Source organism: Trachypithecus francoisi, unplaced genomic scaffold (assembly GCF_009764315.1).
Source record: "Trachypithecus francoisi isolate TF-2019V2 unplaced genomic scaffold, Tfra_2.0 Lachesis_group3, whole genome shotgun sequence".
Taxonomy (NCBI): Eukaryota; Metazoa; Chordata; class Mammalia; order Primates; family Cercopithecidae; genus Trachypithecus; species Trachypithecus francoisi.
Window position 1 is genome coordinate 145,024,156 of NW_022681468.1, and position 25,926 is coordinate 145,050,081.

Genomic DNA, 25,926 nt, shown 5'->3' on the forward strand with positions numbered 1-25,926 from the left:
CCCCATCTCTACTAAAAATACAAAAACTAGCCGGGTGAGGTGGCGGGCGCCTGTAGTCCCAGCTACTCGGGAGGCTGAGGCAGGAGAATGGCGTAAACCCGGGAGGCGGAGCTTGCAGTGAGCTGAGATCCGGCCACTGCACTCCAGTCTGGGCGACAGAGCGAGACTCCGCCTCAAAAAAAAAAAACCAAAAACTCTAAAAGACACTTTCAGGAAAAATCAAAAAATTTAATAAGGATTGTATGATAAACAATAGTATTACATAAATATTAAATTTCCTAAATGTGATAATCATCTTGTAGCCTGATAGCATTCCTTATTTTTAAGGCAATGCCTGCCAAAGTATGTAAAACCGAAGTGTCATGATATTTGCAACTTGTACCAAATGGGTAAGAAAATGAAAGAAAAAGGAGAGGAATACGGCAAATATGCCAAAATTTAAAAACAGATGAATCTAGCTGAAGGGTAAATAGGTTTACACTACACTTACTTTTTTTTTTTTTTTTTAATAGAGACAGGGTTTCCACCATGTTGCGCAGTCTGGTCTTGAACACCTGAGCTCAAGTGATCCGCCTACCTTGGCCACCCAAAGTGCTGGGATTATAGGCTTCTGCCACTGTGCCCAGCCTCCACTATATTTTCTTTGGGTTTTTCTGTAGGGTTTATAGTTTCCCCAAAAATTTTGGAAGAAAAGAAGCCTACATGACAAAAATGGGAAAATTATGATACAATGTTAAGTTAAAAAAGATATAAAATTATGTGTATACCACAATTATAGCTATATAAAACTAAGAATAAGAAAGAGAAATTGTCTTTATCCATTTCAACATTTGTTAAACCAATGCCATGTGACAGGCTCTGCACTTGGTGGTGGGAGCACCCATGCTTCCTTACAGGATCCTGATACTATGGCGAACTGCTTAACATGCAAGAATTTGAATCTAAGCTGGGTGCAGTGGCTCACACCTGTAATCCCAGCACTGTCGGAGGCCCAAGCGGGAGGATCACTTGAAGCCAGGAGTTTGAGACCGGTCAAAGCAACATAGCAAGACCTGTGTTTCTAGAAAATAAAATACAATAAATTAGCCAGGTGTGGTGGTGTGCACCTGTACTTCCAGTGCTTTGGGAGGCCGAGGTGGGAGGATTGCTTGAGGCCAGGAGTTCAAGACCAGTCTGAGCAACGTACTGAGGTCCCATCTTTACAAAAAATTAAAAATTAGTTGGGCGAGGTGGATCACACTCGGAAGGTTGAGGTGGGAGAATCGCTTGAGCCCAGAAGTTCAAGGCTACAGTGAGCTATGATTGTGCCACTGCACTCCAGCCTGGGTAAGAGAGTGAGACCTCATCTCTAAAGGAAAGAAAAGGTAAACAAAATTTGAATCTAGAAAATGCCCCCCAATACTCAGAGGAGCCTTACTGTGATGGCCTCACCTCTGTATCCTTGGTTCCTTTCAAGCTGCGTGGCCCCATGAGGTGCTCAAACTGCCTGCTTTTAGGAGCTCACACTCTGGTAATGGAGGAAAGTACATTAGCAGATCTTTTAAAACAAGAGTTAAGTGTATGGTGCATACAAGTTATTGTAATTTTGAAATTATTGTTTAAACCCTACCTTTATGACATCTTTCCTCCTTCCCATCTAATTTTATTCCTACTCTTCCCACCATGAATACTCCCCTTCTTTATGGTGTGCGGGTTCCCACTCTATGCCTTTGTCCAGCTAATGCTGACCTTTCGCTCCTTCGCTTCATCTGTCCGAATCCTATCCAGCTCAGGTCTACCTCCTGTCCTGTGTGAAAAGCCTGCAGACTTGATTGATTTCATTCCTCTGAGCTGTCAAGCAGTTTAACTCACGTCACACCTTCCACTGTGAGCATTTTGCAGTTTTCAAACGTTTTTCATATTCATCATCTCCCTTAATCCTCACACAATGATTATCATGCCCTTTCCAGAGATAATGAAAGCAAGGATCAGTAGCATTGAGTACCTTCCTCAAATACTTGGCTACGGCCCACAACTATTGGATTTCTTATTAGTTACCTATCCATGCCCTCGCACCTGGTGACCATGGAAACTCTCTGATATACATTAACTGGACCATTCTTCTGTATTTATCATCTCTATATCCAGCTTTGTTTTGCATCATTAGTCAATTTAACTGCACATTTTAAAAATACACACGGTATTTTGTCTATTATACTTCATGAAACCAAGTACAACATCAGATTCTCCAGTATCGCCTACAGTCCAGCTACTCAACATGTAGTCTGGGACCAGCACTGTCTGTATCACCTGGGACCCCACCCCAGCTAGACCTAGAGAGTCAGAATCTGTAACTCGACAAGATCCCCAGGAGATTAGTGTCCACTTTAAGCTTGAGAAGTACTGTCCTAAATAAAAGCAGCACTGTCTGACCAGTGGCACAATCATAGCTTATTGCAGCCTTGAACTTCTGGGTTCAAGCAATTCTCCCACCTCAATCTCCCGGGTACCTGGGACTACAAGCGTGAGCCACCTCGCCCAACTAGAATTTGCACAAAACAGGAATTCAACAAATATTTTGAGACTTGAGGCCCTGGGAATCCCAGGACATTCACAGTTTTGCCATTACATTCTTCTTTATACTCCCTGCTTTGAACTGCTTTCCTTTGGGGCCTCTTGGCTTTTTGCGCCTTCAAAAGGCAGACATGGCCAGGTGCTGTTGGCTCACACTTATAATCCCAGCACTTTGGAAGGCCGAGGCGGGTGAATCACTTGAGGCCAGGAGTTCGAGACCAGCCTGGCCAACATGGTGAAACTCCGTCTCTACTAAAAATACAAAAAATTAACCAGGTATGGTGGCACACGCTTGCAATCCCAGCTACTAGGGAGGCTGAGGTGGGAGGACTTAAACCAGGGAGGTGGAGGTTGCCGTAAGCTGAGATCGCACCACCGTACTCCAGCCATGGAGTGAGACTCTGTCTCAAAAAAAAAAAAAAAAAAAAGAGGCAGACATGAGCCTAGGAGTGCGGAGACACTGCGGCAGTGGGGGAAAGGGAGTGGGGTAAGGTGAAGTGAGGCAGCTACTTTCCCAGCAGAGCCAAAAGCAAATGTTGGTGTTGGCTTCAGGGCTACATTATGGTGAGGAACTGGCTTTATTTCTTTTCTTTCTTTTTTTTTTTTTTGAGACGGGAGTCTTACTCTGTCGCCCAGGCTGGAGTGCAGTGGCACGATCTCAGCTCATTGCAACCTCTGCCTCCTAGGTTCAAGCGATTATCCTGCCTCAGCCTCCCGAGTAGCTGGGACTATAGGTGCCCGCCACCACGCCCGGCAAATTTTTTTGTATTTTTAGTAGAGACGGGGTTTCACCGTGTTAGCCAGGATGGTCTCGATCTCCTGATCTCGTGATCCGCCCGCCTCGGCCTCCCAAAGTGTTGGGATTACAGGCGTAAACCACCGCGCCCAGTCGGAACTGGCTTTATTTCTAAGACAAAAATGCCTAGCACTTGAGCATCCAAGCCTCCAGAGGATAAGGAGTTGGTGATAGACAACACTGGGACTGTTTCTAGACTTGATTTATTGACTTGTCTGTTTCCATTCTGTTACTAATCTGATTGACAATGAAGCCCGGGATGTGGCTGGAAGGGATTTCTGCGTGCATGCGCATGCTACCGTCAGGACTGGGTGGGCCCGCTCTGGGCAGGTGCTCCCGTGGGTGGGGGGTGTTTGAGCGAGGGCTGTTTGCGTGTGAGAAGGGCGTGTGTGGAAACGACACGGGAGAAGTGGGCGTCTCTAGGGAGTTGTTTGTATGTGATGTGAGATGTGTTTGCCTGGATTGGGAAGTAACGTAGGTTCGGGTATGTGCAGCGCGTAGGGTTGGATGGGAAGAGGTTGTGGGGCTCCCAAGGTAGCATGGGAGGAGGAGGCTTACAGACACATCTTACAGAACAGCCCCTTTTCTTGCCCGCCTAGGTTTTCCTCCTAGATTATAGTTTCCCAGTTGCGAGATCCTGGGAGAGGGAAGAGGAGAGGAGGAAGGCGCCCTAGAGTCAGGAGTCTGGGGGCTCCCCTCTCTGCGTCTCGCACGAGCTGGGAGCTGGGGAAAAGAACAGATGGGGATGGATGCGCGCCCCACAGGGGATCGCGTAGCGACACGTGAAGGATTCAACCTCAGTCCAGTAGTCGCATCCTCTGCCCCAGGGCTGCCCACTTCATTTCTTGTGTGCCCACACTGGCTAGAAGCCCGCGTCCGCAGTTCTTAGCTACGGGAGGAGGAAGACCCCGTTAGGGAGCGGAGCCCCGCCTCTCCCTTGTTACTGACGCGCCCCGCCCCCTCCCCGCCCGGCGGAGCCCCGCCCCCTCCCCACCCCCGCCCCCGCCCCCCACCAGCCGCTGCGCTCCCCTCGCTCAGTCTGGCGGGCCCCATGTTACTGAGCGGAGCTCCTCCGGCGGGCTCCCGGCCGGGGCCGCGGGCCCAGGGGAGCGCTGGGGGCGGCCCAGGGGGGTCCCGCCGGGGCGCCGGGGGTGCGGGAGCCGGCCCAGGAGGGGGCGGCAGCGGCGGAGTAGCCAAGTGGCTCCGGGAGCACCTGGGCTTCCGCGGGGGGGGCGGCGGCGGAGGGGGCAGCAAGCCGGCGCCCCCTGAGCCCGATTACCGCTCCCCTGCGCCCTCTCCGGCCGCGCCCCCAGCGCCGCCTCCGGACATCCTGGCCGCCTACAGGCTGCAGCGAGAGCGCGACTTCGAAGACCCTTACTCCGGGGGGTCGTCCGGCTCCGCCGCCCTCGCCACCCCTGCCGCCCCCGGCCCCACGCCGCCCCCGCGCCACGGCTCTCCTCCACACCGCCTTATTCGGGTCGAGACCCCGGGGCCCCCGGCGCCCCCTGCTGATGAGCGGATCTCCGGACCCCCCGCCAGCAACGACAGGGTGAGTGCCGCGCCGGGCCGGGATGGCGGGGAGGGGAGGCGGTCAGGGGTCTGGAGGTTGCGAGAGGGACAAAGGTGGCCTGACCCGGGCCCCTCGGTGTCTCAGCGACTGGCAGACGCGAGCCCCTGACCCCGGGGCTCCGAGCCTTCACCCACCTTTGTTCAGGTTCTCAGCCGACTAATCTGAGAAGGAAGCCCCAAACTCTGCTCCTCTGCCCCATTCCCTGTAATGGCCCCAGAACTGGTGACCCTCCCCCTCCCGGGCTGGCTCTGCACTTCACAGCCCCCTCCAGCCTGATCTGTGAGCCTTTTTCTAGCGGGAATTGAGGCGCACCTCCCAACCCCCACTGGTTGATGGCTTTTCTGCCCCTCTGGAAGCAGCAGCTCACTGCCCTTTGATCTCTGACCCTTCCCCCAGGGCATAGCCAGCACAAAGCTCTTCCCTCCGGTTGCCTCTTTGCTTCCTCCTCCTCTTCCTCCTCCTATTTCTCCAGCCTAAGCATCCTTGCAGGTGCCGAAGCCCCAGAGAGGAGGTGAAGACGGGGTTTCTCCTTGCGGACACAGCGCGAACTGGCCTTTGCCCTGTGGGTTGTTGTTCTCAGGAGGCCAAGACAGGCAGCTTGCAGTTCTTGCCAAGGGGGCTTCCTGGGGTCCAGGCCCACTCCTTCCTCCTTCCCTTGTCCTGTCAGGTATGAGGATAGTCAGTGCTCAGGACCTGTTGCCCACATGGGGCTAAGCAGCTGAGCCCATTCCTCCTCTCCACCTGGCCTCCCTCTCCCCCGGGTCCATTCTGAGGGAGGCTGGAGCTTTTCCTGGGTCTGCAGGCACCAGGATAGGGAGGAGAACAGGACATCCACCATGCCTCAGGGCCCTGCCCTGACTCGGGTCGGCCTTATTCCTCCCTGGCAGAGCGAGAGCTGAAAGCCATTCCAGGCCCCTCAGTTCAGTGATGATGACTCTGTGGGCTGCCTTGGCTCTGTTGTCCTTCTTCGCTCACCCCGGGAGCTCAGTTCTGGGGCCTACCCCCCTCTCCTCAGCAGAGAACATTTTTATTTGATTGGAGTGCAGAGTTGCTTTCCGAATCTGTTGGCTCCAGGATTGAGGCTTTTTAGCTGAGAGAGCGCCGTTCCGCCAGATTTCCTGGATGAGAGGGATCTGTCAGGGCCAGAGCAGAAGCCTCAGGAATGCAAATTCTTTTTCTCCTAGTTTTTGCTATGGGACATGGCTGCCCATCCCGGGCCAGGATACTTATTCTGCAGAGGAAGGTTCAAGGGCACTTCTCCCAGGCTGTGCTTGTCTGCTTCTTGTCCCCCGCTATTGTGTGATGTGATGGAGGTGGTGACAGTGAAGCAGAGAGAGGGGTAGGCCCTGTTCTTCCCACTGACCAGTCAGTCTCCTCTTCTCTAACCACTGCCTGTTTGGCACAGGCAACATGGGCCTGAGCTATCTTTGGCCCTTCTCCTCTCTACAGTGGCTTGGATGACCTAACAGGCTGCCCACCAAGCCATGGGCTCCTCCAGGACACGGACCATGTCTTCTTGTGTCTCCCAAGTGCCTGACACAATGCTTGACATAAAGAAGGGCACATAAATATGTCCTGAATGGTGACTGTCCATTATCAGGGTGGCCTGAGGGTCAGGGACTCCCCTAGCCGCAGCTTTCCTTGCACATTTTCCCAGACACCCCCAAGGAAGGGCTGCACCCACACAGTTCCATGAAGAGACTTACAGCCTCTTCTTGCCAAGGGTCTCCATGCCTCAGCCTGGGTCAGCCCTGTGATCTGTGTGCTTTTCAGACTTAGGGGCAAAGAGATGTCTGACTCCTTTGTCAGCTACAGGGACAGGAATGAAATCCAGCAGGCTCTCCCAGGAGCCATACAATCTGTGGTTTCTTTAATGGGTGTGATGAGAAAGACCCAGGATGCCACCTGAGTTGGCCTGGGGCAGGGATGCTATCTCTATGGGCCCTGACCTGGGGCCTCCCACCATTTAGAGAGAGCAGCTCCCCACCCATTTAGGAGCAGAGTTTGGGGTCTGAGTCTTCCCCTAGGAAAAGCTCAGACAAGGTGCCTGAGTCCCTTACCCTAAACCTAAGAGCTGCTGCTCCTGGATGTGAGCTGTCGCATGCCCCTGTGGCCCAGTGGAGCTGGTGTTTACGTACTATGTGGCCACTTTCTCAGTGTTTTCTGTTCCTCATTCTCTCAGGCCTCCTGGCTTGCTTTGAGGTCTCCTCCTGACATGAGATGAGGCCTGGGAACAGGGATGTGCTTTGTGCTGGCCTATTCTGTCCTCTGGAACCCAGTGGCTGGGGCTGAGGGAGTCAGAACCCCCTGAGAAGGGATGGGTCATGAGATTTGATGAAATGGGTGGAGGTGTTTCTATGACAAGCCAGAGGGATTGAGCAGAAACCCAGTTAGTATGGGGGCAGGAGAGAACCAGGTCCTGGACAGTACCCTGAGAGGCCCAGGGGGCTCAGGACCATTAGCCTTCTCTCCACGCGGGGTTCTGGCTGCCAGTCCATCCTGGGACCCACTGCCGTAGTTGGCAGGGGTGCAGGGGTGGCCATCTGGGCGGGCCTAGCAGGGCAGGTGTGGGAGCAGCAGGAGCCCGGCCCTGCAACGGGCAGACAGGGCCTTGCCATCTGGCCAGAGGAAGAGCTTCTTCATGATGCTGGGCCCTTGTCTGGCCCCCAGGCCATGCTCTGGCAGGGGGGCTAGAGAGCTGGGCCTTCCCTTGCTTTGCTCCCTTTTCTCAGACCTTCAGCAGGAAAAACCTGGTGTAATTAGGGAAGGGGATGGATATGGGAACAGGGCTCTGATTGGACGAAGCTCTGAGCTGCCTGTGACCATCTGTGCAGTGTGTCCTTTGCCTCCCTCATGCCAAGATACAAGTTTGGGGCTGGGTGGGGAGGTAACATGGACAATAAGACAGTCAGGCACCCTGGATTAAAACCAGGGCTCTTAGCTCATGGAGAGGTTCCTGGGCTTCATGAACCTCCAGAAATGGTGTGCAGATATTTCCTATTTTTCTGGGGAAAGGTATAGCTCTTAGATTCTCATAGGGGTTCACAAGCCCCAAAATATTAAGAACTTAAAAAAATAGTTGTATCTCACAGATGATATCCACAGGACTTGGATCCTCCAGGCACAGATTTGGAAAGGAGGAAACAGACAGAGGTAGGAAGAGTTAAGTGAGGAACACAGTGAGGGCATCTGAAGTTGAACAAGACATTCCTGCCCTGAGGTTAGGAGGATTGATCGGGGCCGCCAGTCAACGTGGGACCATCCCTTAGCCAGTGTTCATTAAGTGTATGTCATTAGGCGCTGAAAGGGACACAGCACCTAGAAGACCTGGTGCTTGCCTTTTTGGAGTTTGTTTGCTTGTTTGTTTTACTGTTCCTTCTTAGGACTTCCACAGAGTCTGTAGGTCCGATCTGCTTATCTTGCAGATGGAGATAGAGGGAGGAGGAGAGTCTGCGGAAGGAAGGGAAGAGAAGGGAGGAGTCCAGGTGAAGGAACTTTTGTAGACTAGTTAAATCTCTTAAACCTCACAGGCTGGCCATCTGTGCTGCCATTGCTGCTTTGAGGATGGCTGAGGCCTGCAGCTACTGGGGGATTGGATGGCAGGCCTGACCACTCCACCCAGTGCCGTCACCCCACACTGCGGCACCAACTCTGTCTGGAAGACATCTGTGCTTCTTACCTTGGCTAGTGAATGACTCAGTGACAACTCAGCTCTGGCGCTTTGCCTATTGGGAGCTGGGAACCTGAGGACCATGGATGGGAGCTGCTGGCTAGGCTGAGCAAGCCCTGGCTGGGGCCCAGGGCTTGAAGGGGTACCTGCTACCCACTCCATTAGCCCTCACCACAGAATCAACATATTATGTGAGAGCAAAAGTGGGGTCCAAACCCTGCATGTGGTGGGCCTGTGGGTGCCCCCAGAGCCTGGTGCCCAGCCTTAGGGCTTCACAACTTGGAGCTTATTTTGTGTCTATCACTGTGGGCCTCCTCCAGAAGGACTCAGAAATTTGGTCTTTTTGTCTTTAATAATATAGTGGCTAACATTTACTAAGCAGTTCGCTTGTGCCTGGTACCATATTGAAGCAGCTGACATGTGTTAGACCAGTTGATCCTGAAAACAATCCTGTGAGGAAGATTCTACTACTATCCGCAGGTTACAAATGGGGAAACCAGAGCACAGGAATGCTGAGTCACACTTGCACGGTTTCTCAGCCAGCAGGTAGTAGAGTGAGCCCAATGCCTGGACCCTCAGCACCTACCACCAGGTGCCTGGCAGAGAGGAGGTATTCACTAAGCATTTGCTAATGAACAAGAGGAAGCAGACTCTTAGGGAAGGAATGAGGGGTGTGTTCTGTACTGAGTTTACCACTTCCTGAATGCTGGGAACCGCCACTTGGTCCCCAATCCTAAGGTGGCACCAGACATACCCAAGGGTCTTATGAGGGTTGGTAGGATCGACTGCATGTCTGTAATGTGTGACTGTTTTATAAACAAGGCATTGTTCTTGTAATTAGAAAAGGGAAAGACATTTGTTTTATGTCAAGGGATTTCTCAGATAAAATAGGAGAAGGGCATTGCAATAAGCAGGAACAATGGGTATAAAAAGTTTGATCTTGAGGAAGGTAAGTAATGTACCATTTCCCAAACTGTAACAGGTTAATAGATTTTCAGTGACAAAGGGCTTCCATGGTTAAATATTTTTGAGAAATTACAGGATTAAACAAAATTAGACTGATTTCTTTGCTGCAGGACTCCTTAGATTTAAAGTGTATTTTAAATCTACAAATAGAGGAGAGAAGATGCTGCATTTCCCAAATGTTTGGAAAATCTGTGATAAGACACTACAAGTCAGGAAGCCAGGGTCCCTGTCTTGTCTCTGCTGCTAACAAGCTGCATACCCTGGACAAGCACCTAAACTCTGAGGCCTTAATACCTGAATATAAAAGATTATCCTCAGAGCTAACATTTGTTCAGCACTGACTCCATGCCAGCCCCTGGGCTAAGGACTTTTACAAATTAATTTTCCTCTTCCCAACCCTGATATGGGTACTCTTACCATCCTTTTTCTACAGATAAAAAGACAGAGTTCTACAGATAAAAAGAGGTTTCCAGACACTCAATGTAAGCTAAAGAAACAGAGGAGAGGGGCAGTGGTAGATTTTGGGGACCTTGCAGACCAAGGCGCGCATTGTAACGCGTGCCCCTCTTGCTCCTCCTAGATCCACACCCCCCTGGAGCCCCGTGGTGGGGGTCAAGCATGTGTTGCTTGGCCCAGTTGCAGAGTGGAAGAGGAACCAGATGGCGGGCCTGCTAGCTACCACAGGAGAGGCTTGAGCAGGAAGGAGATTCAAAGTATGACAGCTGCTCTGGGAGGGGCACTGCCCAGTTGGAACAGACACAATAGCAGAGTCCTGGAGGCACCCTGCCGGGTGGCAGGAAGGAGAGGGATGGGATCCTCTGGGTAGTAGATACTCTACCTACTAGTTTGGAAATCTGTCAGCGTTTCAGCAGCATTCTGGCTATATCAGAGAGTATGCCTAAATACCAGCCGTGGTTTTAGGTGTCTTCCCCAAAGGTCCTTTGCGGACAATTCCTCCCTTTGGCCTTTGTGCCAGAGTCTTTGATTTCTATTCAGATGTAGATCTGCTGAGAGCCTGATCCTGGAGCCATTAGAGGTCAAGGTGAATAGGGATCTGAAAGGTGATGTCACTCCAGAGGATGGAGTCTGGAGAGGACACCTGTTGAGCGTCCCTTAGTATACATTGAGTATCTACTGTGTGCTAGCCCTGAGATTGATGCAGGATACAGTAGTGAGCACATCAGAGTGGGGCAAAGGGACCATAAACAAGACAACAAATTAGGGTAGGTCAAAGGGTTGGAAGCCTATAGGGGCAGCGTCCTCCACTGAGCAGTTTATCCTGGGGACCTAGAAGCCACAGGAAAGCAGGCCTGGGTTCTGCCCAGGATCTTCTGTGCCCAGGGTGGGTGCCTGTCCTGCCATCCTTCCCAACTGGCATCTCTGCTGCTGCTCCTGACTCCCAGCCCTGTGGGCGGCTGCTTTGGGCATCCCAGCCCAGGGTGTGGGGCCGGGGCTTCCTGGAGCTGGGTGTGGAGCCAGGAATGGAACAGAGGAGCCATTGAGCTGCCCGCAGAGTTGCCACCGGGGCGCCCACGGGCACTGCAGGCTAGAGCTGAGGAGGCCCATGCCAGCCTGGGAGGGGTCGCGGCTCTGGGCATGCGCCCAGGACTTGGGTAAGAAGGGTGCTGCCTGCAGGCTTGGTGAGGGAGAGGCTGGAGGGGTCTATGGAGTGGAGGGTCAGGGGTGGGGGGAATATCGGGGGCTTGGACCAGGTACTTCTGCCGGCCAAGCAGCTTCTGATGACACAGCTTCGCTTGGAAAGACTGTCCCCTCATATGACCCCACCCAATCCAGATTTATGCTTCCTCTGCTGAATGAACAAGGAAAAGTACTTCCTTTGTCCATTCTTCCTGTTTTATGTGAATGGAGTGAACACATATTTATGGAGAGCTTTCAGGAATTTGATAGTAAACATGATTCCTGCCCTCAGGAAGCTCACAGTCTGCAGGAAGACATGGAACAAAACAAATATTTACCATGCAGTGTGATAATAGCCCAGCACAGAGACACCTAACAGGCCTGGGGGAGTATTGAAAGGCTTTCTTTTTTTTTTTTTTTTTTTTTTTTAGTAGAGACGGGGTTTCACCGTGTTAGCCAGGATGGTCTCGATCTCCCGTCTCGGCCTCCCAAAGTGCTGGGATTACAGGCTTGAGCCACCGCGCCCGGCCTTGAAAGGCTTTCTAAAGAAATAATCTATAAGAGTTAGCTCTTGAGGAGGAAGGAGAAAGGGATCCAGGCAGAGGGAAAGCCTTTAAAGTAGAAAGAACATACAGCTTTCTGGTAACAAAGTGATCCAAGGTGAGTAGAGAGAAACTAAAGAGGAAAGTGGAAGCTTTCAAATCTCTTTAACTACAGACTTTTTCCTGAAGCACTGGAGAGCTGTCGCAAGGTTTAAGGATAATGTGTTGGTTGATTCAGACACTGTTGAGCGGCTGCCACAAGAGTGTGATGCTGGCTGCTGACTGACAGAATCACCGAAGGTGGGCTGACCACAGAGCCCCCTTGGTCAAGGGGTGGGGCTGTGGGTGCCAGTTGGCCTGGGAGGAAGCAGCTTGGGCGGGTTAGGGGTGAGTGGATTTATTTTCTTTTTTTTTTTTTTTTTTTTTTTTGTATTTTTTAGTAGAGACGGGGTTTCACCGTGTTAGCCAGGATGGTCTCGATCTCCTGACCTCGTGATCCGCCCGTCTCGGCCTCCCAAAGTGCTGGGATTACAGGCTTGAGCCACCGCGCCCGGCCTGAGTGGATTTATTTTCTCTACTTCCTGGCGGAAGGAGGACTAGGGGTGAAGGCCTCCAAGGGGAGATAGGCGATGATCAAGGAGAAACATTTGTCTAGTGCCTGCTGTATGTCAGGTGCTTACTGGAGCTGGAAAGACAAAAATGACAAAGAACTCCAGGTGTGGATAGCCCGGTGGTGGTAGTGGGATGATGTGAGATGGTGGTTATCCCACAAGCAAGCAGAGATGCAAGGGAGGTGGTAAAGTAGCTGAGGGCATGAATAGAACAAGGTGGGAGCTGAAGACCCCAGATGAGATGGTAGGAGCCGTTGGGAGGTGCCTCAGAGGGAACAGCGGGGTCGAAGGAACATGCAGAAGGGGTCTCCGAGGCGGAGAGTTTCCTTTCTTCATCTCTGCCTTGCTAGCGGTCACCATTCCCAGTTCCTCTAACCCAGAGCAGGCCAGTCACCCCACGGCCTCCCAGCCCAGCTGGCTCCTACAGCCCTGATCTGGCTCAGAATCAAAGCCTAGACTGAGATTTAAGGAAAGGCAAGAATGGCCTCTCCCCATGCCGCAGGCCCTGGAGCCACCTCCTGTCATCGCCTGTCAACCCACTGGTGCAGTGCTCCGGGGGTGCTGGCAGCCTTGGGTGAACTGGGCTCAGTCTCTGCCTCAGCCAGCACCCCATCAGGAGAAGCCCAAGCCCAGTTTGGAGAAAGGTTCTATTGTCCTCAGCTGCGCCCCGCCCCGAGCACCTTGAGCGCCTCTTCGGAGTGTGTGGTTTGCAGTTCACTCTGCATTGAATGGCAGCAGGCATAGAGGAGTGGCGGTGAGCCACTTGTGTGGGAGAAAGGGGCAGCGTGGGAAGTGAAGGGCCAAAGTGAAGCCTTTCCTGTCCCTGCCCTCTAGGAGCCACAGGGACTTCAGCACAACTTCAGGGCTGCCCCAAAGCTGGCTCCAGCATTCTGTCTCCCAGGACAGCCAAGATGCCCCCTGGTGGCAGGTTGGCAGCCTTTTGCACCAAGGGCATGGGTTCCAATTCTACTTACGTAGAATGGCCCTGGACATGTTCCCTAACTTCCCTGAGCCTCTGACTCCTTAAAATGGGGACAGTAATACCCACATGACAGGGGTTGTGAGGATCCATCAGCAGAACTGAAAAAGTGAGTACTCACCATTTCCTTCCTTGGTGATGAGTAGCTGTTTATTTGTTCACCACCTGGAAGTGCCCTCGTAAGCATGGACCATGCTAACCTCTGAGTTGTCTCACTGTTCTTTGCTTGCTCTTTGAACTCTTCCAACACCTTTGTAACTGTTTCTCTGAAGTAATTCCCTTTGTTGAACCACCTGGTGTAGGCTCTGGGCCTGCTTGGACCCTAACTTGAGGCAGGACCTGAGGCCCATTAGCCTCCTTCTGGCCATTTAGCCTAGGAGATGGCCTAGAGGCACAAAATTAGTGGAAAAGATGTACCACTTGGGGCTGGGCATAGTGGCTCATACCTGTAACCCCAGCACTTTGGGAGGCTGAGGCGGGCGGATCACGAGGTCAAAAGATCGAGACCATCCTGGCCAACATGGTGAAACCCCATCTCTACTAAAAATACAAAAATTAGCTGGGCTCGGTGGCACGCACCTGTAGTCACAGCTACTTGGGAGGCTGAGGCAGGAGAATGGCATGAACCCAGGAGGTGGAGGTTGCAGTGAGCCGAGATCACGCCACTGCACTCCAGCCTGGCAACAGAGTAAAACTCCATCTCAAAAAAAAAAAAAAAAGATATACCACTTGGTTGGCAGCCTAGTTGGAGAGCCCTGCAAAGGAAGAGCCAGAGCTTGTCCCCATCCAAGCTCAGAGCCTGTCCTTGAGTACCTGGGGGTTTGGATCGAAGGCAGCCTACTTGGGACTCTTGCTCCCATGGACAGAGTACCTTGGGAGAAGCAGAGTTGCCTCTCCTCTCCCTGAAGCCCACTGTCTTCACTCTCCTCCCACAGCTGGCAATCCTAGAAGACTATGCGGATCCGTTTGATGTTCAGGAGACTGGTGAAGGTTCAGCAGGAGCTTCAGGAGCCCCAGAGAAGGTCCCTGAAAATGATGGCTACATGGAGCCCTATGAAGCTCAAAAGATGATGGCCGGTGAGTGACGGGCAGGGGAGGTACTCCCTGAGGCCTGGGCTCTGCAGAACAGGCTTTGTGACTCACAAGTCTAAGGACTGATTCTTTGGTCCCTGGAAAATATGGAGAAAGTCTTTTCCAGGTCCTTGGGGAGGATGGTCACTGCCTTTCAGAGTCATTTTGGAGAAGCAGCTGTGACCTATGAGACCGGAAGTGGTACAGGAGGCCACGCAACTGAAGTTCAGATAGAGGCATTCAAGATAGGAAGGAAAAGATAGTGGCGAGGGCTGGGAGGATCGTGATCCCAAAAAGAGAACCACTAGCCCTTGGGAGGGGGGATGAGTTTGAAACGAAACATCTTCATGGCAGTTGGAGAAAGATGACTGGAAATGTAGTTACAGTGGGTGTCATGAGCCTGGGCAAGTAGTCCGAAGAGTGAGGCTAGGGAGAAATGAGTAAGACCCGGTCTTGGAACAGAGGCTGAGAGAGAGTCCAGGGGAAAGAGATCAGATCCGGGGTGATCAGAGAGGACGGGGTGGGTCTGTCCAAGCCACAGCCCTGAGGCAGGGTGAGAGGAAGTTTGTTCAGGGGCAAATGATGTTAGCGCTGGTTGTGCATGGGAACCTAGATGAGAGTCCGAGATGGGCAGGGCAGTGCTTCGTAGGCTGGAATGAGGTATCTGGACTTGCTTCAAAACGGGGAGTGGAGCCATAATGAATTCTTGAGCAAGAGAGGAACAGGACGAAAATGTCAGCTTTATTACTGATAAAGTTGATTAGAGAACATTACTTATGTTCACCACAATGGGCTTATGTGTCATCGCAATGGGCTTCTTAATACTTCACCACAGAATTAAACTTGCCCACTCAGGCTTGGGCAACTCAGTAGGCCTAGTGGGGGAACCCTGCAAAGGAAGAGCCAGAGCTTGTCCCCATCCAAGCTCAGAGCCTGCCCTTCGGTACCTGGGGCTCGGGGTCAAAGACAGCACAGAAACAGGCCACTGACTGCATGAACCAGAATGTTCTTTCTCTTTAAGAGCAGGAGAGCGTGCATTCACTGACCGATACAATAAACTGCTCTTCCTACTTGGGAGAGGTGGTAAGGGAGGCAGAGAGTGGTCAGGAATATCCCAGGAATATTATTCCATGGAGCCCTTGGAAACACGAGCCTGCAGAATGCAGGTTCACCCTAGCAGTAACCTACACACGGAAAGATGAGGGTGAAGGTCACTGGGTATTGGCAAAGAACAGATGGGATTTGAAGAATGAAGGAGGGCCAGGTCCAAGGAGAACAGTGTAGCAGATGGAAATGGAGAAAGTGAGAAGCTTACTACCCCATTTAGGTCAGAGGGTGTGGACCCCAGGAAGCCCCCATGAAGCCCCCATGAATGCCCTGAAATTATATGTGAAAATATAGGAGCACATTTTTCTGGGGAGTAGCTCCATAGCTTTTATCATATTTTCACTGGGGTCAGTGATCCCAATAAGGCAACTACTAGCTTTGGAGAAGGTGGTCAGTTTGAAACGATGGTATGTCAAAACAAAAGGTCTTTATGGCAATGGACACAAATGACTGGAAATACAGATGCAGCAAGTGCCATGAGGCCGGGCATGTATTTCAAGGCATTAGGATAGGGAGAAGTACATAAGACCTGGTCTTGGGGAACAGAGGCCAAGCGAGGATCTAGGGAGAGGCCAGCTGGGGGTGATCAGAAAGAAAGTATTTGCCAGGTCCTTGGTGAGGATGGTCACTGCCTTTCCAGTAGTCACTTTGGAGAAGCAGATGTGACTTGTGTGACCTGAAGTGGTACAGGAGGCCACACAACTGAAGGTCAGATACTAGCATTCAAGATAGTCAGAAAGGACCAAATAATAGTGGGGCTGGGTCAGTGATCCCAAAAAGAGAACCAATTAGCTTTAGAGAAGGTGATGTGTTTGAAACCATGGAATGTCAAAGTGAGAGATCTTTATGACGATGAATGTAACTTGTCGAAGGGAAAGTTTCAAGGCTGGGGTGGTCCGCAGTGTCTGGGCAGTGTCTGTGATTGTGAAATGATACCATTTGCGGGCCAGGCGCAGTGGCTCGCGCCTGTAATCCCAGCACTTTGGGAGGCCAAGGCAGGCGGATCACCTGAGGTCAGGAGTTCAAGACCAGCCTGGCCAACATGGTTGAAACCCCATCTCTACAAAAATTAGCCAGGCATGATGGTAGGTACCTTACTCGGGAGGCTGAGATGGGAGAATCGCTTGAACCTGGGAGGCGGAGGTTGTAATGAGCCGAGATCGTGCCATGGCACTCCAGCCTCGGTGACAGAGCAAGATTCTGTCTCAAAAAAAAAGAAAAAGATAAAAAGGAATGATATCATTTGAGACAGAAGGAAACAAATGGAACTTGGCATCAGGGAGGAAGTGGACAACGGGAGGATTGTGCCTCAGTTTCCTAAACTCATAAATTTTACCCAGCCCTTACTGACTGTCGCAGGATCCTTTTCCTGTCTTTTACTCTGGTGCCCACCTGCCCTTGCCTTCATTGGCTCACTTGCTTTTAGAGACCCAGAAGTCTTTTGAGGGTGAGGAACCCAGGATGTGTGGTTGCTGAGCTCCCCCCAGAGCCAGGGCATCTCCTCTGAAGGAGGCCTGGCTTGTTGCTGAGAAGCATTGTAGGAGGAGGGGAGCCAGAAAGCCAAGGCTGAGCCCTCACCTCTCCCTTCCTGCCCTGCCCTGGCAGAGATCCGGGGCTCCAAGGAGACAGCAACTCAGCCCTTGCCTCTGTATGACACACCCTATGAGCCAGAGGAGGATGGGGCCACTCCGGAAGGTGAGGGGGCCCCCTGGCCGCGGGAGTCCCGCCTGCCAGAGGATGATGAGAGGCCCCCCGAGGAGTATGACCAGCCCTGGGAGTGGAAGAAGGAGCGGATTTCCAAAGCCTTTGCAGGTGAGTCCTGTTGGAGAGGGCAGGTCAGCTGGGGCCTCTGAGCAGCTTTCCAGGCTCAAGAGAATGGAAGGAGTGGACCCTAGGAGCCCAGGGAGGCCCAGGATCAGGACTCTAGGGAAATGCAGTTGAATTCTGTACTGCAGGGGGTGGGGTTGGCAGTGTGGACACAGCACTGTGTTTAGGGTCAAGGAATGGGTACAGGAGAAGGATGAAGGTATTGCCCTGCATCACCACCTCTTGGAAGCTAAGAGGCTTAGACTACTTCTATCTTTTGGGGACTGGGTATATTTAAAAATAAATTCCAAAACAAACTTATGAAACTCGTGACATATGTTAAAATACTTACATTTAACAAAAGAAGGCACTTACTTCAAACAACGAAGACAGCTATGGATGTAACCTGAATTCTAGGGCTCTGCCTCCCAGTGGTACGCCCTGGCAGACCAGGGGCGTCTGGCCCCAGGGAGATTTCTGAGGAGCAGAGTGAGGCTATGATTGCCGGATGAAGATCAGGTTTCTTCTGTTCCAGCCACACCACTGTCCATCCCAAGTCCAAGTCCACCATGGAAAAGGTCATGTTAGCGGTCTGAGGTGGGTGGAGCAAGAGCCCGGAGTAGGGAGTGGGCTTTTGCTCCTGGGTCCTTGATTCAGGGAGAACATAAAGGGCTCAAATAGCATTCGACTTCACTCCTGCCCGCATATGCCCCTCTGCCCTGCCTGGGCAAGGGGCTCATCCTGGAGCTGGACCCAGCCCTCCTCTGCCCTCCCCACCCTGACAGCCAGACTGGAAAACCACAGGATTCTAATATTCTTCCTGTAAAGCACACACCATTGAGGATGGGCCGTTTATCTCCAGAAGTCTCCTTGGAGAATCAATACTGTTTGGATTGCTTAATGGGAAAATCTATGCTCGTCATTAGGAAACCTCGTTAGCAGTCCAGCAGCCACCAGTGGCATCACTCTTCTCAAGATGGGGGGTGGGGATTACATTTCAATAAAACATCTGCCCCCAAGTCTGAGTAATCCTGACAACCTGAGGCGAGGCTGGCTCTTTCTTGCTGCCTGCGAGTTCCCAGGCTGTGGGGAAAAGGAGAAAGGGAGGCAAGGCTGTGGGCGCCAGGAGGCTATGGGAACCCGGATGTGGTGCTGGGAGGGGCTGGTCACTCCTAGTCCTGCATTTCCTTTGTTCCTGGTATCTTTGGGCCCTGGAGGCTTGTAAGAGGTCAAATGAAGGGGACCCATGAGCTGGCAGAGCAAGACCCTGCATCCTGCTGCTTGCCACCCGAGCTTCCCACCCTCTGACCAGGCCAGCCTGGTGTGGTCAGCGTTGGCTCCGCCCAGCCCTTGAGTCCTTCCCCAAAAGCTGACCTGCCTCTGCCTCTGCCCCTCCCCCTCCTCCTTTCTAGGCTGTCCTGTGTCCTGGCTCTGGGTTTTGGTGTCTCAACCTTTACCTCTTTCTGTCTCTGTCACTGTCTGTCTCTCTTCTCATTTCTGCTGCTGGCTCCAGTTGACATTAAGGTCATCAAAGACCTACCTTGGCCTCCACCTGTGGGACAGCTGGACAGCAGCCCCTCCCTGCCTGATGGGGACAGGGACATCTCCGGTCCAGCCTCACCCCTCCCTGAGCCCAGCCTGGAGGACAGCAGCGGTGGGTCCTGGGGGGCTTCTGGCCAGGGTGACATGTCCTCACCCCTCCAGGCCCTGCGGGTTGGGTTGGAGGAATTGAGAGGTGGGGCAGGGTTTGGAGACCCCAGGAAGAATCTCATTTGGGAATAAGAAGAGACATCCCCGATAGCCGTGGGATGGTGTCTCCTACAGGGAGGCCCCTTTCTAATGTGTTCCTCACCATGCTACAAAAATCCACCATTTAAAATTCACTTTGGGGAGAGCTTTGCTTGACCAGAGCCTTCAGCAATGCAAATACTCCTGAGATGGGGGTGGGACAGGCACAGGAAGTGTGGAACTCCTTGGCACAAAGGAGCAGATCTGACCCTTGCATCTGGTGACCGAAAGACAATAAGGGCTTCAAAGGGCTACAAGGAGAGAAAAAGAACCCAAATGAGGAGAAAGAACGCACTTAATTCTTCCTCTATGTTCAGTTCTGTCCGGAGTGGGCACCCAAGGGTGTGTGTGCAGAGGCATGAGCATCTGGTTGTACATTTGTGCCTGAATATTGTATTTTAAAATATGGGATGAAGGAAGGTATCTATCCATACGTGCATGTGTGCATGTGTGCCCGTGTGCCTGTGGCCAGGGGACCCATGGGGGCTCAGCCTTTCCTTATGTAGGCTCAGCTATCAGGCTGCCCTGGTCTGGGAGGGCAGAGGTGCCGCCTCTGGGCCTCTGTGGGTTGGGGAAGGGAGCCAGTGGGCAGCAACATTGGGGGTGGGGGAGGGGTGAGCCGACTGGCGGCTTTGGGCGGGATTAGCCTGTCAGGATGGCACCAAGGGGAATCAGATAATTGTTCTCAGATCAATAAGTCATTTCTACAGAATGGCTTGGCAGGGTGATTTGGAGAACGGTAATGAACTCTGAGGAGGGGAAAGAAACAATATTATCAGCGCTGAAGCCACCCTGAGAGGATGGACTAGGGGAAGGCAGTCAGCTGCTCTGGAGGGAGAAGCGTGCATGGTTTCTCGGGTTGCTCCTCTGCCCTCTCCTCCCACAGTGTGGGGACTGCGAGGCCTTGTGGCACAGAAGGCTGGGCCCACCCCCACCAGGCGATGGATCCAAGATTATGTCCCCAGAGCCAGTCAGGCCCTTGAGCATGGGCTGCCCTCCTAGAACATTCCTTTGATCCTTTCTGGGGCTGGAAGAAGTAGGGATTGGGCACTGGCTATTCAGTAGTCACCTCTGAGGACCTCTAGGGTCCTTAGAGTCCATGACTGATATGTTCCCCACAGCCCAGTTTGAAGGATCGGAGAAGAGCTGCCTGTCACCTGGCCGGGAGGAGAAGGGGCGGCTACCTCCCCGACTCTCTGCAGGGAACCCCAAGTCAGCCAAGCCCCTAAGCGTGGAGCCCAGCAGCCCCCTGGGGGAGTGGACAGATCCAGCACTGCCTCTGGAAAACCAGGTGTGAGTGTCTGTGTCCAGCTGGGGACTCCCTCTCCGCTCCTCCCCTCCTGGCACTGGCTTCCCTACAGGGGACACCCACAACGGGTGGGCCTGGACGGCGAGGGACCCAGCAGAGATGCCCCCCCTTCCTCTCTCTCATCCTTAGCTGGTATCATGGGGCCATCAGCCGAACCGACGCCGAGAACCTGCTCCGGCTGTGCAAAGAGGCCAGCTACCTGGTACGCAACAGTGAGACCAGCAAGAATGACTTCTCCCTGTCCCTCAAGTGAGTGGGGACGGTTGTGGGTGCAGGGACAGCCAGCAGGGTGGAAGGGGACTCCAGTATTCCCCTTATGCCTGCCAAGCTGGGGAGGTCCCCATCCCCCATGAATAATCCCCAGGCACTGGGGGTCCTGAGATGTCTGAGACTCAGCCCCTGCTCTCAGGGAGCTCAGAGTCCATTGGGAGAAACAGTTGATCCACAGCATGCAGCTCAGAAGGGTTCTGTTCTAGCTGTGTGGCCTGGGCCCCCTTAACCTCTCTAGGCCTCAGTTTCCTTACTAATGAAATGGATGGGGGAGGATATAGGGAAGGATTAGGTGAAATAATGCATGAGAAGTGCTTAGCATAGTGCTAAGGGCTCAATAAATCATCACTGTCATTATTAATGGAAGCCCAAGATGTTCTAGAAGCATAGGCAAGGAGATAGGAGCTTTGCCTGAGGGAGTCTATAGGGTGGCGAGGGGGCGGGAGGGGGGGCTGGGTGCTAGAAGGAGGACAGGGTAGTGAATACAAAGTTATTCCTGTTTACTCTGAGGAAGAGTGTGTGTGTCTGTGTGTGTGTTTAAGGACGGGGGTGTGTCTGAGCTTTTGGATCCTGGAAGAGGTAGGGGAGGCAAGGCCCTCCCTTCCCATCAGGCTTTCCTCCCAGGAGCAGTAGATCAGCCTCCCAGACTCCCTGGTAGCATGGCCAGCCCTGCCCTGGGCAACCAGGAGTTCTGCCTGGTAGACCCTGTACCCCATGTTAGGAAGCCAGTGGGGTGGTATGTTCATTTGCCTCCCACCATCACTAGTAGGTCACCTGCACCACTTTCTAGCACATTCTCTGGGACCATCAGAGTACAGGTATACCCTCCCATTCAAACAAATCCAATCTATGGAAACTTCGGGCTACTAAACCAGTCATATCTGGGGGATAATTATTCAACTTCACTAAAAGATAATAGGAAAAGTGGGCGTGTTAGCTTACACCTGTAATCCCAGCACTTTGGAAGGCCGAGGCTGGTGGATCACCTGAGGTCAGGAGTTCGAGACCAACCTGACCAACATGGTGAAACCCGGTCTCTACTAAAAATACAAAAATTAGCTGGGTGTGGTGGTGCGCACCTGTAATCCCAGCTACTCAGGAGGCTGAGTCAGGAGAATCACTTGAACCCAGGAGGCAGAGGTTGCAGTGAGCCAATATCGTGCCATTGCACTCCAGCCCAGGCCAACAACAGCAAGAATCTGTCTCAAAAAAAAAAAAAAAAGGTAATAGAAAAAGTGCCGGACTATAGTCAGGTAACCTGAGTTCTATTCTTGGATTTGATAAACTAGCTATGTGATCCTAGGGAAATCACTTAATATCTCCAGGCCTCGGTTTCTACCTTTGCCAAATGAATTGGTAATAGTGCTTTTTTTTCCCAGCTGTCATATTCTAGGAGTCTTTGAATTATAAAATCAAAGAAGCATTTCCCAGAAAAGTTTTTGTCAAAAATTTGATGTATATAAGCTCAGAAATGTGTATTGCCTTAAAAATTATAGTTAAAGTTCATGGAGCACACCAAGCAACCTATATGCCATTTCTAAACCAACTACTCCCCTGCAAGATAGATCTCTTTTTTATAGACAGAAAATAAATTCATAGAGGCTTGTTACTTGCCCAAGGCCACCAGGTAATAAAGTCCCAAAACCAGGATTTGAACCCAGCTCTGTCTGACTACACAAACCATGGTATTCCAGGGCTCCACCAGTGCCATATTATTGTTTGGTACAGGCTAAGGTAAGGGGAGATGCCAGGGGTCTGGCTCCCAGAGTGGAGCCCTGCCAGCCTGCCTTAGCCTGGGAGGTAAAATGGCAAGGCAGGCCTGGAGACCTGCTCCCACCCTGGCTGACCTGGCTCCGCATCTGTCTGCCAGAGCCTCGTTTACATATAAATGGCTTCTCTGAAATATGATGATGGTTTCTCTTCTCTCCCTAATGGAAGGGCTTTCACTGGTAATTAAACAACTTCCTCAAAAAGGCTTGCCAGCCTGGTCCTGCAGCCCAGCTGGTCCTAACCCCAGGACCCTGAGGGTCTGGCAGGGGCTTTGCTGTGTCCTACTGGACCCTTGGGACTTTGTCCCAGGAGGCGGGAAAGCACAGCCATCCCCTCTGCAAGAGGTTGGTTATCCAGATGGCTGCTGAGCTCTCTGGCCACTTGTCCTTCTTAGGCAGATCTCTTTCGAGAAGATAACAACGTGCAGCTTTTAGGAGAGACAATTCCCCAGGTGGACTAAGGGGGAAGCGGTCAGCCCCAAACTGAGAAGAGGTGAAGGAAAGCAGGGCCCATGCTGCTGCCCACAGCCTTGGGCCTGACAGGGGACACTGCCCCCCCCCCACCCCACCACCCACAGGGGCCGTTTGCCGCAGGCCCTTGGCTCCTTTTCCCAAGGGCCTGAGCTGTCAGCCCCAGTTATCTCAGACCTACAGATGGTCCCCGCCACCCTGCACCCTGACACGCCCAGCCCTGGGGCCCCAGGCCTTTTCCCAGAAGTCTGCTAGGCTCCTGAGGACTCCATGCCTGGGGAGGCAGAGGGATGGAGTTTGGGGCCTCCTTTTCTCCTCCCATCTGTCACCTCCCTTCAGCTTCCCCACTCTGATTTCTCACTTGTGGGCCTGGTGAAATGGGTCTTTGTACCCAGACAGGGGAGGCGAGTGGTGAGGATTGCCAGCCTCACCTCTCTGGGGGGTGGACCTCCGGATGGAGGCAGCCCCCTCACTGGTTCTGCTTTCCACACTAATCTCTAAGCCCTGTCCTTGTCCCCAGGTAGGCTGTGGCCAGCAGTATATAACACTTAGGCTTCAGGGCTCCCCAAAACATTCCTTACCCCTTGCCTGTGCTTGGGTTTCAGACCTGAGGCCTGACAGACCAAGCTGTGGTGGTTTAGACAAATGTACTTGGGTGCTCCCGTGCCCTCTCATGGGCCGAGGGTCCCTGGACATTTAGGAGCTAGCCAGAGCTCTGAGCAGTGGGGTCCTTGTCTTGAGGGTAGAGCCAGGCACTGATGCTGATTTCCTGGTTGTGGCAGGGAGATGGGAGAGGCAGGAGCATGTCCCTGAGCAAGGGAATGAAGTCATTGTAGGCCGAAGGGCCAGATAAATGAGCTAGGGGCTTGGTTGAAGACCCAGAGAGCAAGAGAGTGAAGGGATATCCCCAGGAGGAGGCAGCTGAGCACTCCCGGATTTTGGGGGGTCTTCCAGATCAGCTTCTCCCTTCCCCCTAGTCTTTAGAAGGGAGAGCCCCAACCAAGACTAGCTTGATTGTCACATCTGTCCACCCTCCTGCCAAGGGTGTATGTGGTTCCACATGAGTCACCAGGAGCCCCTCACAGGTGTCCTACCATACAGCTCACGAAAGGTGAGGTTAAACTGGCCCTGGCCACAGAGGCTGGAGGGCCAGGGTGCCTGGACCCCAGGGTTGGCCAGCAGGGGTCGGGGGTGGTGTTGGTCACTCAGTTTCTACCTGCACACGCCCTATATACTCCCTGTACACACATTCTTGGCACACCCAGTGGCCTCACCACAAAGCCAATGCCCGGTGCTACCTACTTACGCCACCACCACCCCTGCTTTCTGGACTGACCTCCATCTCCCCTAATCACCTCTTATTCTCAGCTGGCTTTGGAACCACCACATTTGCTGTAGGGTTGGGGAGGGTTACTGGATGGGGGGCTGAGGAGAGCCCCCACTCATCAAAGTCTCCTCTCCTCTTCCCAGGAGCAGCCAGGGATTCATGCACATGAAGCTGTCCCGGACCAAGGAACACAAATATGTGCTGGGCCAGAACAGCCCGCCCTTCAGCAGCGTCCCTGAAATTGTACACCACTATGCCAGCCGCAAGCTACCCATTAAGGGGGCCGAACACATGTCCCTGCTCTACCCTGTGGCCATCCGGACTCTTTAGATGTGAAGCCAGGGCACTGTGATAGACCTGTACCCAGCCCTGTGCCCATCACCTCCTGAGGGCTGTGGCGCTTGCCAGGGACATGATCTTTCAAACCTTTCTTCTCCGGGTATCGAGCAGAAGCTGGAGATTCCTTAATTTATTCTAAAGGGAAAGGGCTCCTGGGGCCTTGGAGTAAGGGGGTTGGCTGGAGCTGGGGATAGAGGAAACCCTGGAGAGAAAGGATAGCCCCTGGAGGAAGGGGGTTCTAGCGCTGCTGGGGTCATAGGGAGTTTCAGATTGGCAGCTCCGGCTCCTTTCCGACCTTAGGGCAGAGGTGGCGACCTCCACCACCACCATTTTCTCCCCACTGGCTCCCTGCGAGGTGGAGCAGAATTCGGCCCCATGGGGCGCCTGACCATCTCTCTGCCTCCGTCCCCAACTTCCACCCCAGACCGTCGGAGGGCTCCTCCCAGAGTCTGGTGAGGTTTGGGGAAGGCAGGCCCCTGGGAAGCAGCCGGCTTTGGGGGGTGGGGAGACAAGGGGAGGGGCTCGGGCAGAGGGAACTGTGCAGTCCCCAGGCCGCCCCGGCTCCGGGCCAGAGGCAATAAATAAACCCGATCCTGCCGGGCACAGCCGCGCCCGCGCCTCCGGCGCCGTCCCCGGGCTGACGGGGGAGGGAGCGGAGAAGCGAGCGCAGATTCTGCTTATAAATCAGCTCTGGAGCAGACACAGCCCGGCTGTGAAAAGCACTTTCGAAGCATCAAGTTCCTTTCTTTGACGAGATGTCAAAACATCGCCGCCGCCCACGCCCCGGCTGGGGGCACCCAAGGCCCGCTGGCCGCGCGGCGCCCCCTCCCGGCTGCGCGCGGCTTCCCCGGAGCGCGTCCAATTTCCTGCCAACGGCCATTTGTCTGGGAGAAGGGGAGGCGCGGAGAGACAAAGAAGCAGCGCGCCAGGCTGGGGAGCGGGGCGGCCTGCCACGCGGAAGCCGCGCGCCGGCGGAGGCGGGAAAGCTAGCGGGGCGGGCCGCGGGGAGCCGCGCTCGTCTCCTTGGCCAAGGAACTGAGGGCCTGCCGCGCCTCACTCGCCCCCCTGACGGAAGGGTTTGTCCCGGACAGACCCGCGGGCGGGGCCGGCCTGCGAGCCCCTAACCACTGGCCGGCGGCCTAGACTGCACCCCGGCCGGCGCCCACCGCTGGAACCCGCCCAACCCTGTGGGCCGGCCGGGGAAGGCCCACTGGGCCGCCAGGCGGAGCGGCTCTCCGGCCCGCCCCATCCCGCGGGCAGGCTGGTCAGGACCCCTCGACGTGCTGGGCAGGCACCTTCCGGGGACCGCTGCACCAAGGGGCCGTCCGAGGGCCTCTTCCAGAA

The 25,926-nt window shown here is 53.5% G+C and overlaps 1 protein-coding gene across 7 annotated transcripts; it reads left to right on the forward strand.

Moving 5' to 3' along the window:
* Positions 1 to 4,350: 4,350 nt before the first annotated feature.
* SHF (Src homology 2 domain containing F) lies at positions 4,351 to 25,304 on the forward strand. Of its 7 annotated transcripts, none has more exons than XM_033190241.1 (7): positions 4,355 to 4,898; positions 14,261 to 14,402; positions 17,109 to 17,315; positions 18,823 to 18,963; positions 20,219 to 20,390; positions 20,536 to 20,608; positions 24,387 to 25,304. In XM_033190241.1, exons 1-7 carry the CDS (start codon positions 4,401 to 4,403, stop codon positions 24,480 to 24,482), a joined length of 1,329 nt encoding a protein of 442 aa, XP_033046132.1. In that variant the 5' UTR covers positions 4,355 to 4,400; the 3' UTR covers positions 24,483 to 25,304. The 7 variants fall into 7 exon arrangements, 6 of the variants coding, with proteins under 6 accessions (XP_033046137.1, XP_033046135.1, XP_033046136.1 ...); XM_033190240.1 differs by having other exon boundaries at positions 4,358 to 4,898; positions 20,536 to 20,655; XM_033190243.1 differs by lacking the exon at positions 18,823 to 18,963 and having other exon boundaries at positions 4,358 to 4,898; positions 20,536 to 20,655.
* The last annotated feature ends 622 nt before the right edge of the window (positions 25,305 to 25,926 follow it).